This window comes from Drosophila santomea, chromosome 3L (assembly GCF_016746245.2).
Source record: "Drosophila santomea strain STO CAGO 1482 chromosome 3L, Prin_Dsan_1.1, whole genome shotgun sequence".
Lineage (NCBI taxonomy): Eukaryota > Metazoa > Arthropoda > Insecta > Diptera > Drosophilidae > Drosophila > Drosophila santomea.
The window spans coordinates 459,414-475,756 of NC_053018.2; the positions used below are offsets into that span (position 1 = coordinate 459,414).

At 45.8% G+C, this 16,343-nt stretch overlaps 1 protein-coding gene across 3 annotated transcripts in view; it reads right to left on the minus strand.

The window, feature by feature from the left end:
* LOC120449180 overlaps positions 1 to 16,343 on the minus strand; it is a 110,300-nt gene that overhangs the window by 12,099 nt on the left and 81,858 nt on the right. The window contains exons 7-10 of one of the 3 annotated variants that reach the window (XM_039631521.2): positions 8,145 to 8,432; positions 6,814 to 7,491; positions 5,079 to 5,726; positions 3,914 to 4,087 (exon numbers count right to left, since the gene is read on the minus strand). In XM_039631521.2, coding sequence (XP_039487455.1) covers positions 3,914 to 4,087; positions 5,079 to 5,726; positions 6,814 to 7,491; positions 8,145 to 8,432 — 1,788 coding nt within the window. Of the gene's footprint in view, positions 1 to 1,630; positions 1,957 to 3,913; positions 4,088 to 5,078; positions 5,727 to 6,813; positions 7,492 to 8,144; positions 8,433 to 16,343 lie in introns of those variants that run through there. The other 2 variants (XM_039631522.2, XM_039631523.2) reach the window with 2 other exon arrangements.

The window sequence follows — 16,343 nt, forward strand, 5'->3', positions numbered from 1 at the left end:
AAATCCATTCACTCTGACCATATATTCACATATCCCTATAAAGTAATATCAACTGAAATTCGTTACTTTCTAGTAACTAGAGTTGTATTGTTATTGAAGTTCTACTGTAATGGTGAGCAGCCTAGTAGGAAATGCAGCGCAAGAGAGTCGATTTCTTATCAGCAATGGGGGAAATACAGCCCAAAGCTGTGGAAGTGGTGGGAGTGCTTTTCCTTATCGCCGAGCACCCATTCTCCCACCCGCTTATCGCCATTTGTCACCCATTTTCAGTGCACTTCAACGTCATTACCGTCGAGTGGATTTGAATTGATTGGAGCGGACTGCAGCGGGTGGGGGAGTGAAGTGGGGACTTGAATTTGCCATATCTATCTAGTTCTGTTTATATCGCAGCCTTTCCCTGCTCCTCACCGCCTCACCACTACTTTTTCGCACAACTCATCAATCAAATAAGTGGGTTGCTCACGAGTGAGTTCTTGTATATAAAAGGCGTTTTATATGACAACAGATATTATTTTTGCACCATGTGAGACACAGTTTGGCAGAATCTCTAGTTGAGTAACAAGCTGCAAACAAGCAGCTCTTAGTAATCTCCAAAAATTCTTTAAAAGGGCTAAGACTTCCTTAAACGGAACTCATTCACTTAGATATTTGTAACTGATAATGCGACATAATCAAAGTATTGTGGCCTTACAGAAGATGTCTTGTTGACACACATGCAAATCACTGAAGCGTGGCTAAATATTCCAGTTCGATATTTTGGAACTATTTAGTTTCTCCCGGGTCAATTGAACAATTTGAAGGTTTCGCTTTTATCGCTTCAACAGATGTCGCTGTTTTTTATTTCTAGCTGCAACTGCCTCGGCATCTGCATCTGCATCTGTATCTTTATCGCAGCCACTGAAGTCCGAAACTCACTCAGGCCGTCAGCGGATGGTTAATCTTTGGCTTAATTTAATTAACAACTTCCTGCGGCGAGCGAGGCACGCGATTGGAGGTAGTTTGAGAGCGACTGCCGCCAAAACGGAAACAATTTTCTAATGCCAAGTGAAAACGGCGCTTACGTTCACGGCTTGCAGCTTCAATGTCCGACTTACAGTTACAACAGCCAGTTGCCCAGAGAGCGCGAAAAGCAGTTGCGATTGGGCGTTCGCGATAATTAAAGGCAATTATTAGTGCGAGTGCGGACGCCGGCCTGCCAATTAAGCCCAAAACTGGAAAGCCACAGCTCCAGATACAGATACGTTCCCATTCCCATTCGGATTCGTACTCAACTTCAACTTCAACTTCAGCTCCTTGGCGGCAGTGGCTCTTAGACTGTCGTCGTAGCGCTATCTCGGTCTGCCCGTCTGAGGCTATCTCGCTCGCACCACTCTAGGCCTTGACAGTTGTCGATTTGGTTTTCTGGCTTTTATTTATATTTTTACCCGCACGCAACGTGTTTTTTTTTGTGTTTTGACCAAAATCTAATCGCGTTAATTTTGTTTTTTGAGAAATTAAGGTCAAATGCTTACAGTTTTGGGAGAACTACGGCGGTTATGAGCTCGCTAAAATGTATAAAAACATTTTAATACCATTCAAATTAGTACTACTTCCACTATTATTTTCATTTAAATTTAAATCGTGCACTCACAGTTTTGCATTTACTCCGAGGGAGTGGTAACAAAGATCACAGGTATTTTGTTAAGTTGCAATGTTTAATTCACAGCAATTCACTGTTTTAATGAGTTAAACTATTATGTTGGCTGTGTTTTCATTTTCCGAATGGAATGCTGTTTCGTATTGCTTGTTGTTTTGGATTTTCCATTTATTTAATGCAAATTTCGCAAGCAAAATAAACACTCTTATGTGGCTGCTGTTGCTCTGGGCTTTCTATTGTTTTTTTCTAGCAATTGTTCGACGGCTAGCTATTTAACTTTTTCGCCATTATCTTGGCAGTCCGCTCCCCGATTCCGTCCGTCCGTCGGCTTCAACGTTGCGAATCACACTGAGGACTGGGGCTAATGCTCCGCCGGTGCCTCCATCGCCACTCTGGAGTGCACTCACTCTCAACGGACTCAACGGACTTCAACGTGGATGTAGATGTGGATTTGTATTTGGATGTAGTGGGGATTGCTCCACGAATTAAAATAAACCGAGGAATCGAAATGCGTTTGATAATTGCTCCAGGGGAAGGGGGCGACAGCTGATAAGATAATGCTCCAAATCGATTTGAAGCCAAAATCTGCGAGCAGCAGCAGGCATTGGCTGTCAGATAGATACATATATGGATAGATAGGAAGCTCCTGCACTTGATTTCTACTTTTCCATTCCCATTACGCTTTTGTTATATTTCGCTCAATTTGCTTTCGTATCTTTGCTGAACACTTTAATTTGCGGGTGAGTACAAATCATTTGTGCACGTCGATAAGATAACTGAAATATTCGTTTCGCTAAAATAATTTTCTATATTATATTTGAAGCTATTTACTTTACATATATGTGGTTTAATTTTCACGTATCTATCTAATCTCAGCAGATGTATCTGCAATTTATTGATAGGTAGTGTTGTCACCTTTAATGCATTAATTTAAATCATGTTTTGGTAGGCAAGATCTATCTATCAGTTTCTAGGCAGTGAATTATTTATTAGGACTTGTCTCAGCGTAACTGTAATAACACTAATTTAAGTGCTGTCTTTGTCCATCAGTTTGCCAACTTTTAAATTGCGATTTCGCACAAGTCTCATCGATAAGATATGAAATTGGCCAGGCTGTGATCTTTTTCGTAAGATTTATTTCTGCTTTGACCGACGTCACCGCTTTTCGTTATCTTGGAATCAGTTTTGGTTGCGTCGACTTGATATATGGGATTCGTTTTTTGGGGTTTGGGATCAGGTTCGGACTCGCGATCGGGTTGCGAAAATGCAAAATTTGTCAAAATTAATCAAGGCTGCACAAGATTTCACTCTCAATAAATCAACGCATTGCGCGGTGCGCTGCACTCCGAGGGAAATAAGGGGAAAACCTCGGAAAACCGCCTGCCCTCGGCTGGAAAATGGCTGTGGAAATTGCGTGCGACAACTGCAAAATGCAAATGGGACTGCGAAAATGCGCAAACATGTTCAAACGCTGACCGGGAAAAAGTGAGAGTGCGAGTGCGAGTGAGAGTGTTGACTGCCAAACACGTTGGCCACTCCGCAACCTCAGAGACGACATTGATAGGCACCGACAAATGATGGGAGCACCTCGGCGGGAGTTACGGTTGATACGCACTCCTTTATCTGCGCTGCGATTCCCACACCTCCGCACCCAACCCGAAGGCACAGCTCCACCTCCACCTCCAACTCCAACTACAGCTCCAGCTCGCATTACACTCCATTACGCTCAGCAAGTTGTCAGCTTGGCGTGTTTTACCACCGCTTTTACACGCACAAAAAGTGACCACAAAAATTAGTTGGGAGAAATTTGAAACGCACGCAAACCACTAAATCAAATCGATGGCAGGAGAGGGAGGGGGAGGGGATCGCAATTGGACCACCGACATCGATCGATTTGGCAGGCCAGCGATCGATGGTCGCACTCATAATCGATCAGGGGCGATGACTGATGACTGAAGTTTGGAAAAATACGAGTAATCTAGAATGCCAATCCACTAATTGGAAAAAGGGGTTTCCCGCGGAACTTCAGATCACGGCCCTATGAAGAGAAAGTTTGCCCCCCAGACTTCTAGACTAAGAAGCTTACATTAGCTTCCCTTTGATACCTTTTAGAGTCCATCTACCTCACCATGCAGCTAATAATTAAGTGGGCCACTTAATAATATGCCATTTATCATATGCACAGTGCACAAAACGGCACTCTCGTGCTAATGTCTCAATCTCATTAGCAGGAAGTGCCACTTCCTTCTTCCATCCTATCAATAAACTACGGCTTACCTTGGCTGGGGAAACCAGCGTGGACGCAGACATGGTGGCATTGCTGGCCTGGGACTTCGAGGACTTGGCCGATTTGGCCGGGGATCGCGGGGGCAAGTGGCAACTGGCCACCGTTTCTGCCGCCCAAACGCTGAAGTTGCAGGTGTCCGCGCGACTGTACAAGCTGCTGCTCATCTGTGGGAAAGGGAAAACTTCATTAATAACACTCACCACACAATGCTCTTTAAAACCCCCGTTAATGTGTAATTATAGTATTAAACTTAAATGTTGCTCGCTGCCAAATACGATCGAAAGACTTTGCAAACGGTTTTTTAAGCTATTAAGCCATGCTGTGTCTTTTAACCAGGCTGTCCCTTTCGATTGTTTCGTTTCGTGCCGACTCACGTCGGCCTGGGCTTCTTTTCATTTGCCTTCAATGAAGAAATAAATCACACGTTTCCCGGTTAATTTCGTACTTTCCCATTTTTGACGTGCTCCGCTCAATTTCCCGAGCGGCGGCGATCGTTTTTCCTGGACCACGACGTCATGCCATGTCGGTAGTCATCGATCGAGGCTTCAGTCTGCCGTTCGCAGCGGCAGGAGTAGTCGGTGCATGATTCGCTTTCATTAACCCAACTGCTTAATCATCCGCCGAGGTTTTCCATTTATTGAAAACTCTGTGCCCGGCACCCAGCCGGCACCCAGACCCAAAACTAAAACTAAAACTAAACCCGATTCCAGTCCCAGTCGCCCCCTTCCCACCCTGCCGTTCATGCCCCTCGAGTTGCGGCAAACAAAACTCTTTTATTGACACAAGTCACAGACATGGCCACTAGACTGGAGCACTTGGCACTTGACTGACTGTGGGAACCTGTCCAAAAGTCGAGGGGACCGAACTGAATCGAATCGAACCCGACGTCTGGTGCTCCACAAATGGCGGCGTGGCCAAGAGGATTCTTGAAAAGTTGTGCAAATCGTTGGACGATAAAGGGTTTTCTTTCCTTGGATTATATTTCGATTTTTAGATTGACGCTTTGAGGGAAAATAGTGAACATCAGTTCAAACACTAAATTGATATAAAATTCCGTGTAACACAATTTCCCTGGTAACCTCACTCATAATGTCTATCTATTATGAAACCAGATCCCTCCTAATTATGATAGCTTATGATCTAGAGACCACTTACCTGCTGAGACTTGCTGGCGTTTCCATTTGCCATATCGGCAGCTGCCTCATCAACATCCATGCCCATCCTGATCTTGGCCAGATCCTCGGCTGCCTCGCCCTCGTTGTTGTTTTGCGGCTGGTGTTGCATGCTGCTGTAGCAGTTGTTGTTGCTAATGATGTGTCTGCCTTCGACGGCATTGCCATTGATTTGGAGCTCCATCTGCGACTGCGAGTGAATCTGCATCTGTAGCTGGGTGACTCGCGAGGTGGCTGAGGTCTCCGTGAGCCTGCCGTTGGAGTTCGAATTTGAATTTGAATGTGAATTGGAGGAGGAACAGGCGCTGCTGCTGTCGTAGCTGCTGCCGTGCAGTGTTGCAATGGATGCTGCAGTTGCAGTTGTGGTCGCTGCCGCCGTGATTGTCGTGGCGCTGACCAGAGCCACCTTGTTCTCCTTATCGGAGTCGTCGGTGGGCGGGAGTGGTCCACCCGTGGCCGTGGTCGAGGAGATGGCTGTGGACTGCAGACCATCCACGATCGATGTTGCTGCTGCTGGGGCAGTCGGTGCCGCAGTTGCTGGTGTGGCAACTTCCAATGTTGCTGCTGCTGTCGCCGTGTAGAGCCAACCTTCGTCGTCGTCATCCGTTGAGGCATCAGCCGATTTCAGTATCTGTGTGGCACGAAGGCGGCGGACGGCAGGGGAGAGGGAAAGGGAGGGAAAACGCAATGGAACATTAAAATCAGTAGTAACAAAATTCGCCAAACGAAAGCCAACTGCAGAAGAAACCGACGATGAAGATGAAGTGGTAGAAAATGAAGTTTAATTAGCGTTACTTGCGCAAAATGGCAAATTGTTGTGCCGGTGCACTGCCAACTGGCAACTGGCAACTTGCAACGCGATGTTGCTGCTGCTGCACATGAGCAACATCTTTGAAACTTCGTTTGGTTGCCGACAACGACGCCTTCGCCCTGACTTTTCTGACTTCTCCAACTCCAACTACAACTCCAACTCCAGTGACTTCTCTCCTTTGTCTTTATGCTATGCTGGCAATTTATTTCCATTTCGAATGGTGACGACCTCAGCAGTTGTCAAATGTGGGAGGAAGACTGGAGTATTGAAGAGGAGTGCTGAGGAATCGATGGAGGCGGAGTAAAGAAGTTGTAGACAAGTCAGGCAGACAGACAAACAAATTAAGTCTGAATGCTGTCAGCTTAAGAAGCCAAAGTACGAGATCTTGGAGAATCTTATGTAGGTGAAAGATTCAGCCATATTGCTTCTTTTCAAAGCTAACTTTTTAACAAATAATTGGATTATTTGAATCTTTGCTCTACATTACGAATATTTTTGGCTTTTCCTTTTGGTGTTTCGCCTGCTTTTGATCATTGCGTTCAATGATTAATGATGCTGTGAGTAGTTAATGGTGTTGGGTTAGTAGTGAATAATGAAGACTACCGAATAATAGAATACAAAAGTTAATTAAGAAATAGTTAGGCATGCCACTATGAATATCTTAGATACACGTTAGCTTACAGAAATGGCGAGCTATTCATGCATGCTAATTATTGAAGAAGAGAGGGCTCTGGAAGAGTATAGTAGGTAGAAACCATGTTCCATGGACGTGACCCCAACACCTCGCGAGTGGAACGAATGCCACCGATGAGCGGCTGATGTGTCTGACCCGTGACCGAGTGAAATGCGCGCAGAGATCGCGGAGATCGCAGAGATCCGCCACCAGAGACCAGAGAACGGTACTTACGTCGCCTCCAGCTGCAGCAGCTCCGCGGCGGTGGATCAGGCTGGGATCATCCTCGCTCTGGAGATCACTGCCCGCCGCGTTCCCCTGCTCGTTGTCCGTGTCCAGGTGCTTGAAGTAGAAGATCGCGCAGTTCTTCGACTTGCGATTGGATCGGTTGAACTTGGAGGTGTCATTGTGGTGATGACGCGTCTTGCGCAGCCCCAAAGGCGACTTGTTCAGCTCGTGGCCGAGTCCGTGTCCGTGACCGTGTCCGTGACCGAGTCCATGACCGTGACTGGTGTTGCCATGTGAATTGGGTGTGATTACCGCCACGGCAATGTTCTTGCCGTGCGCCTTGTTGGGCAGCATTTTGTTGCCAATATTGTGATTTCGCTGCTGCAGCAACGAGTTGCTGCTGTTGATATTGCCGTTGCTGCTCTGGGGCATCTCAATGAGGTTAAGGACCCTTCGGGTGCTGCCCACTGCCAGGGGCAATCCTCTTCTGCTCAACTGCTGCACCTGCTCGAAGTCACTGCTCTCGGAATCCGCCTCGAAATCCGTCAGCGTGGCTGTCGCACTGGGATTCGGGTGGTTCGCCTGTCTCCACGATCGCTTGGCAATCAGGAAGTCCACCACATCGGTGCCGAGATCGGGATCCTCGTCCTCCTCCTCTAGCTCCTCGTCGGCCTCATCGCCGGGCTGAATGCAAGTCAAGTGTTCGGATGGTTGGATAAGTGTTAAGTGGGTGACACAAAGGGATGTGGGTCGGGTCGGATTTTCTTGGGATTCACACACTCATTAAACACATGCTCTGCCCTTCACGTAATGCCAACTAAGGTTTCGTACGAACATTCTTTTTTTGGGATTGGGAGTGCCAAAAGTAGGATTTTGATAAAAATGTTCTGTCATTAGGAGTCGGTTTTGGTCAAAGGTATAGGGTAAGATGTTTTCCATGAATTTTTTTATTCCACCCTCGTTTTTTAGATGCAAAAATTCCCGATTAGATTCCCGATCGGTTCTTTCTGGTTTTTTGATGTTGCCCAAAAATATCAGCATATACCGGAGTCTCCCAGATCATTTGCTAGGTCTTCTGTTTTTCCCTATATGGTTGGGTTGCGGATAACGTTTCTTGACGGGTTAGGTTCATGTAGGTAGGTAGGTTCTTCGGTTAGCTTGAGCTGGGGGTTAGGATAGGTCAGGCTCAGAAAGTTGACAATACTATGTGAGGCGGGGGCATGCAACTAAGCTAGGAACACAACAGAACGACAAGTCAAACAGTAACTACATACATTCGGAATATGCAAATCATTCAGACGAAAGGGGCATCTGCCATCCACCGTCGTATGGCTTACCTTTTGAGGTGCAAGACAATCGCGTGGCTGATCCGCTGACGGCGACTTCGCTTGGGATGTGACTGGCTGGGAACGGGTCTCATCCAGGCCGCACACAATCTGGGTAGCTGCAATCTGGCAGCGCTGGAGAATAAGTTCCGCGGGGGTGGCCGACTTGGACTCGCTGTTCTCTAGATCGAGATCCGAGTTGACCTCGTTCAGATCGTCCTCGGTGGCTTCGCCCTCGTAGCCAAAGGAGTCGTCCTCGGTGTCCTCCTCTTCGTCGTCCTCGTCGTCATCCAAACCATTCTGCAAGGAGCGAGAAAATGGATCTTAGATTGGACAGATTCATTCAATAAAGTTGTGAATAGAGGCACTCATTTTTAATTGGGCAACTCGTGTGATCTTGATCTTTCACTAGCAGCTACCTGGGAAAATTTGCAGACCAGTCCGGTCTGCTTTTCATTTATTTGCTCTTCCTGTTTCCATCACGTAACAACACTCTTCCTCTTCCAAATGCTGGCTAAAATTATAATTGCTTTCAATTGTCGACACACGAAGCTCTCGCATCGGATCAGCGGGTGGACACGGACAGCGACAGGCTGGCAAACAGACAAACCGACAAACCGACAAACGGACATTCGGACGGAAAAGCAGAGACAGGGAGACAAACTGGCAAACTGGCAAACACTTGGCCAGACAGATGTCAGATAAGCCAAGAGGCGTGAAAGAGTTGGCGTATACCCTCTCCGAATATTAAGAGTCGGCCTTTTCAATTCATAATTTCTTCTACAAAAATTAAAACAAGCTAGTAACCTAATTGACCAAGGGTAATCCTTTAAAGTTGTTCTAAATAAATTGGTGGTGAAAACTGTTCGATTTTTCCATTTCAAGAAGGTTACTATAACATATCTTCGGAATTACTCAAGAAAGAGTACTGAAATCTTCGTATTTCCCAAGTCTACCCTCGAATTTTCCCTTTTCTTTTTCCATGTCCACGCCCACACAAGTGGGTGAGTGAGTGAGCGGTGGGCAGGCGTCTAAAGAGGCCTTGATGGCATTTCAAATATGTTTCGCTTTTTACCAGAACTGCCGGGGAAAAGACAGCCCGTGGCACAACCTCAAGTGACCTTGGTCCATCCGCGAGTGCTCCCCCTTCCCTCCGCTACTCTTCTCTTTCCACAATCTTAACTACATACAGAAATGTTGTCTTAACACTCTATAAAATAAAACTAACGAAATTCCACAATTAACCCAAGAGACCTCACCCCTGACGATCAGCAATCAGCTGTGGAATGGCTTTTATGGCCATCAGATGTTTTGCCTGGGTAATTTAGTGTTTTCGCCTTCTCGGATTTGCGTAATTCGCGTTGTTCGAGTAAATGTTTTCGAACAAATCTCGTGGAGGCCGCCCGAAGGTCGCCTCAACATCTGAAGAAGCTGGTTCTCCTTCTCTTCAGCAGATTATGTGGCTAATTGTCCAGATGATTTATGGCCGGGAATTGCTTATGCACCTCTTGTTTGGCGCCATTTGATTGTTTTTGTTTATGGTAAACAGAGGCAGAAGCAGAGGCACTGGGATATTGAGCTTTCGAGCAACAAATAGGTGAAATGTGTAAATGGACCAGGCCATCCCAAGTGTTGTAAATAAACAGGGAAGTAAGAGAAGGCCAGACAGGCCATCAAAAGAGGAGCTGGGTAAACAAGTAGTGGGCCAGCCAGAAGTGCAAAGCGAATCTACGAATTCAAAGCGTTTTAGATGATCAAGAAATGTAGAGATTACATTACATGATTTCAAAATAATGGGCCATAAAAACAGATATGCAAATATGGGATCTTAAAATTGTGTTTTTAAATGAATTAATTTGTATCTATCCATATCAGTTTCATCTGCATCAAAGGGGCAGCGATTTTACTGATCTATCAACGAATCATTTGTTTTCCCCTTTGATCTGAACTTTGATAGGTTTTTACTTTTCTCCTCCACCTGGAACTGATCTGGTTTCGAAGCTTTCTCCAAATTAGCATAACACCCGCATTTAGTGATGCAACAGTTGATCAGCAAACTGATTTTCTTTTATTTGTGGCTTCCCTGAGTCACGCTTTCATCTGATTTGTTTGTCCAATCGTTTAACCCAATGAAAAACTAATTAAGGGGAAAAACTCCGTTGACAAAACGGTACAAGTTGAGAACCTAAAAAGGCAACAAGTCTAAGCCAAGAAATCCCAAGAAATCTGGTTAGGGAACAGCAGACTACCCACAGTGCTGGATGGCACACACATATTTATGCTCTTATTATGCAAAAGTCGGAAAATGCTGACGAGGGGATTACAGAACCTAGACAACCATCAAGTTGTGGGCCCGCCTTCCATTTCCACTTCCACGCGGTTCGTGGAGTGATCTCCTCCACTTAACTGGAAATGAAGTTCATCTCGACGCACTTCAGCAGAACTCTTATTTTGAGAAAGGGAAAAGGCGGAGGAACGTGTCGTGCCCGTCGCTTAGCACCTCGTTTACACCCATAGGCATCTTCTTTAGCTAAATCCACAATCCAACTGAGATTTCCATTCCGATTCGGATCTCAGCATGCAATGCTGGCCATGTCACAATTTTCGTTGTCACCACAGCCAGTATAAACTAGAGCGATAAGAATCGCTGAGACTTGAGTGAAGTGTGGGAAATTCTCCTACAATGCCTACTGTCTCTCTATGCTTTCCATTGGAAACTTACGAATTTCCCACACGCCAGCCATTAATTATCGTTAAACGCTGCCATATCGTCGATATCTGGTTATTATATTTTATATCGGCGGGGAGGAGAGGGGCGGAGAGAGGGGCAAGTGTTCATTAGCATGTGCTTGTATGACTGTAATTATCGTGCAATAAAAACGTGAGTTGCATTCGTCAGACGTTTACTTATTTTCTATTTGTGCCGCACTTTTCGTCAGAGATATCAAATGCAGAGAGCTGTTTACGGGTGAGTTTCTGGGCAGTTGATCGATGGGTTTGGCCAGAAAGAGGAGAATCAAGGTGCATTTCAGTTTTTGAAGCAATCGAATTTATGGAGAGACGAATACGTGAATGGCTTCGTTTATAACACCTTTGTGTCTATAAACTTTAAATTACTTTATGTCCTTTTTAGTGTTAATAATTTTGTTCTCAGGCTGAAATGATTTTATTTCAGAAACGTAAACTCGCCATTATCTTATTAACTTATGACTCCCCTTCATTAGTCCTCCAATTTTCCGTAAACCCAGCGAAATTTCGCAACAATTACTCAATTCGGCACAAAACATTCAATGAATTTTAATCCAGCGGTGACAACGCCAACAACGGCAACAACACAACATCGGAGGCAACTCCGATTCGACTCCGAGTGGAAAAACTGCCGATGGCGCGACAAAATTGCAGACACAAAAACACCAACAATAGCAAAATAACATCGCCATCGGCCGCGTTGACAACCCGCAGCACAGACAACAACAACAATTGGCCAGCGAGCAACATGAGCAGCATGAAAACTCCAAGTCATATGGAAAGCGGGCAACATGCGGCACCACTGAGTCCCTCTCAACCTCCCCACCATGCACCACCCCCTACAACAGCAACAGCAACAACAACAGCAACAGCAACTGCAGTAACAACCCACAGCAGCGACAATATTATTACTTTCATTGTGGTTGCTAGTGTTGCTGGCGCACGGCAAACATTTCCTGGTACAGCAGCCACTCGGACGTCTACAATTTAGCTCAACTATTACAAATCGCATTAGAGGCTAAATTTAGCAAGGCAGAGGCAAGCTGCAAGCTGCAAGTTGCATTGGTCGCAGCAGCAGCAGCGCAGCAGCAACTGTTGCAGCCGTCGGCCATAGTTTGCATATTTGCACTCAGACCCCTGCCAATTCTCGTTCTTGCCGCCTGACCCTAATCTGCGGACAGTGCAACATGTTGCACCCGCCGCACTCGGGGCTCCATAATGACCGATGCGGCGTGGGTGCTGCCCACGCCCACTCCTTCTCTCCATCCCACCATTCCAGCATCCAGCAGCATGCAGCCCACGCAGGAGATGCTAATGCCCGATTCCTGGCCACGCAATTGCTCATAATTCGCAGGTTGCAGGCGGATTGGCAGTTCTTTAACCTAATGCCATCTGGGGAAGGACAAGATATTCGATGGCGAGTGCCAGCGTTACAAATCATGGCAATACCTTTTCGTTTTAAGGTGTTGCTGCTGACAGAATGGAAATGAAATATTGACAATTGCAGGCGAATGTCATCCAATGCAAAGGCGCGAACAAAAGTCGCGAGTTGACATTTGGCAAATGTCAATTTCAAGTAAGCAGCTCGCTGGCAGCACAATAAATCGCATTTGAAGATGTCGCAGTTGCGCCACACGACACCGCAGCAACATGTTGCTGGTTGCTGCTCTCGTTTGTTTGCATTTTGGATTTCGCGTTGGGCAACTGGACTGTGAGTCGACTCACTATTGATTCCCGAATGCCCCGACTTTCCCAGCAGTCGATTGATATGGGAATGTGGCACGTTGAACCAACAGCTGCTGGCAATTTGCTTTTGTTGATCGCTCGTCGTTCATTGTTGTTGTTCTGGCTTTTCTTTATGGCTTTTCCCGGCGATCATAAATCAATGGCCCAGAAAGCCAGTGTGTGCGATCGCAGATCGAATCTGATCGAATCAGATCGAATCAGTTCGAAAATCCCAATCCTATCCGTGATAATGCGGTACTCCTCTATCAGGCTGGCATAAAATAATGAACCATTTAGGTGGCAGCGATCATTAGTCGGGGGTATAATTCCGCAGAAAGGAAACCCCAAGGAATATTACGCCGCAATCTGTCATTATCCAAGTCATTTTCCAGAAACTGGAGCAGCTAACGGTTTGGCTTAGCCGCCTGCATTATAAAACCATTTTTAGAGCCACCCAACTTTTACCTGCGGCGACTCAGTTTTCCATTACATGTGGCCCACTTTTTGTGCTAGCTATTTAAGTTTTAATTTTTTGTTTTAAGGGGAGGCTAATTTACCAAGCAGAATTCGCCTGGCACAAAAATAACGATTTAGAAATATGCAATCGTTGTCTTCCGCGTTTTATCTCAAGTTGTGGGTGTGTCCACGCCTTGTTTCCACAGATTTTACATAATTATTGTTATTCAAAGTCGAGCTGCTTTCCGGGCTCACCAGCAACATGCAACATGCAGCGTGCAGCAAGCAACCTGCAACCTGCAACCTGCAAACAGCAACTTGCAACTCGCAACTTGAAACGCGCAACATGTGTAAGCAATCATCATGCATAAATTGCAGTTCCGATTCGATTCCGACGTGACTGCCAGCAAAATGGCTGGCCACTCCCCTCCGCCTCCAATTGTCAATTATTATGCGATTTGCATTCACTCATTTTAAAGCCTGGTTTTGTGGTTCACAGCACAGGGGGGCAGCAAACAAAGAAATTTGCATATTTCGTTTTCAGACATCTTTTCTTTTTTTGTGTTTTGGGTGTGGACTTGCAGACTGGTAGCAAGTTTGGGGATTGATTTATGTCGGTATTTGATTGATGTCTGCTGGTTAGCAAACCACTTTGCCGCTGTTGTTGCACTGATGATGGCCAATTAAGTTTATAAATATTTGATCATACAGCATTGATGGACGCTAATTGGTACATGAAAATGCTGGCCAATTAGTAATGCTAGAAAAATGATGACAGCTTCAAGGCCCCAAGAAGTCAACTTGATTTCCGCACAGTCTCCCACTCGAGCAAGATTCCCAAGATCGTTTCCCTTTCAACCGACAGCTGTTTCCCAGCCTCCAGTGCAACCTTCAACTCGCTGAAAAGCAGCCAAAGGTCTCGTGGTCCCAGGTCCCCGTCCGCTAAACAAACACAATTTCCCAAGAATAAACAACACAATCCGAGGGAAAACGAGGAGGTTCGGGCGAGATATAATAACAATAATAACAACTATAATGGGGCATAATTCAATGCAATTCAACTGCATTTGTTTATTGAACTTCTTGTGGCTGCCACTTGCAACATGTTGCCAGCGACCAAGTGTGGGAAACAAAGAGAAGCTGAAGAAGATGCCACAAAGGAAAACAACTTGGAAAACACATAAATCTAAGTTAGGAAAAAACAAAAAGTGTGTAGAAAAGGGAGTTACGGAGAGCAGACTTTTTACCTATTGAAACACTGCCTTTTTATCAACGCAAATAATTTTAGCAAAGGGTAAAGAGTATTTAATAAGTCGACCAAAACAAGCCATCCTTTTTACTCTGTTTTTTGTATGTTTCGAAAAGTTCAGGCACGTCGTAGATTTGATTCGGTTTATTTCCAATCCCAATTCCATTTGCCCTGCTCTGCTCATTTCGGTCACTTTCATTTGGCTTCGGTGCTGATTTTGGAGCTGATTCCGGAGTTTACCGTCTTGCCGATGACTTTTCTGAACTCTGCAGTTGAGGGCGCATAAATTTCACTTTTACTTTTCGCAGTTTCTGATTTTTATATTGCCTTAGATATAAATGCAATGCTTTATGGCAGCTACTTAAGCTTAACCCCGCTGATGAAGCAGCGGGGAAGTAGTTGGTGTGCAAGCCGTGAGTTTATTACGGCATTTGGTAAATGGGAGCACGGAGAAAAATAACTTTAGATCACGCTTTAGCCATATGATATGCACCAATGAATTTCACCCTATGTAGATCGCATTTTCTTCGAGTGCCAGCACTTGTGACATTTCCGTCCGCCTTCGTTTGAAGTCCAGCCATGGCCTGAATGGCTGAATGGCCCAGCTAATCTCCTTTGACCAGAAATTGGATGCATGGCAAATGTGGAGCAGCGAATTCCCCCGCGGCCAAAACGAGCCGAATGTGGCCAGGAAAGTGTTGAAAATTGCCAACTGGATCGGCCCACATAGAGATTGGCCACGGACGGATCCCGCGGGGATGCAAATTATTGCATCAGCGCGGCAGTGGAAAATGAAATTGTTTGTGCAGCAACGAGCTAAATCTAGGAGGAGGCGGGGCACGGAAGGGGTGGATAAAAGCCCGCTCGAGGCGAAACCAAATGAAGCGGTTCACCAGCAAAAAAAAAACAGAAAACGCAAGAAGGTTAGCTGCCCCACAGCCGGAGGTCTGGCGATAGGTGCGGGAAGAAAGCCCAGAAGACTACTGGTGTGTGTGGGTCAGAAGACGCCTCTTCCATGCAGTGCGTGTCTTGAATGAATTATTGGTAGCACTAAGCCCGGGCACGAGACCAGAGCATTTTGCGCTTCCTACTCGGCAAATTACCCACAATTAAGAGGGGTGCATGAAAAACGCTTTCCAATTACCAGACACAAAAAGAGGGGCAGAGAACTTTAACCAGGAAGCGCTTAGAGCAGCGAGGAGGATCCAACCCATCCATCCATCCACGCCCGTTGGTGGAAACTAGGCAGGAAACTAGGCCACCGTGTCTATAAGGCGAAATTGACTTTCACTGGATCTAGACACGAAACGGATGCCACACGAGGAACAGAACAGATCGGCGCACTAGAAGGGGAATGGTTGCTGGTTGAGCAGATGGCGAGAGGAAAAGGAAGTGCTCGTCGGCTGGGGGATCTGGAAGCTAAGTCGGCTAGGCTATACTCTCTCGTAGTGGAACATGCTTCACTTTCAGTTCTTTCTTTCTTTCTCTCCTTCCCATCGAACAGGAACCAAGCGGACACACCTTGATGAGCCACCAACACACCACCCAGGCGAAACTCATTCATCTTTCTCACTACTTTGTCTCACTATTCAATCGCAATGCTGTGCACTTCAGCGCTTTCCCAATACATTTTTTGTCGCATTGCCGGCATTTTCACTAAATGAATTAATTAAATCGCTCGCAGCCGAGTTATACTAAAACGAAATTAGAAATTTCCACAATTGGCAATGCGCGGCGATGAACGGCAACGAACCAGCAGGGAAAGCGGCGCCAAATGCATTTTCTTTCTTTCCAAGAATCCCTGGCATCTCGAATGCATTTCCCTTGCCGCCTGGCTGGGAGTTTCTTTTTTTTTTTTCTTGTCAGCCAGCAAGATAATCCGAAGTGACAAAAGTCGAAGGCAGACCAAGGGCACTGCCTGCAGAGGTTATTTTCGGAAAATCCCTAATCGATTCAAGTTCATGTGGATGGGCCATAAATTAGTGGGATATACGTAGGTTGTTTACGACGCTAGGTATTTCAAGAAGGTATTT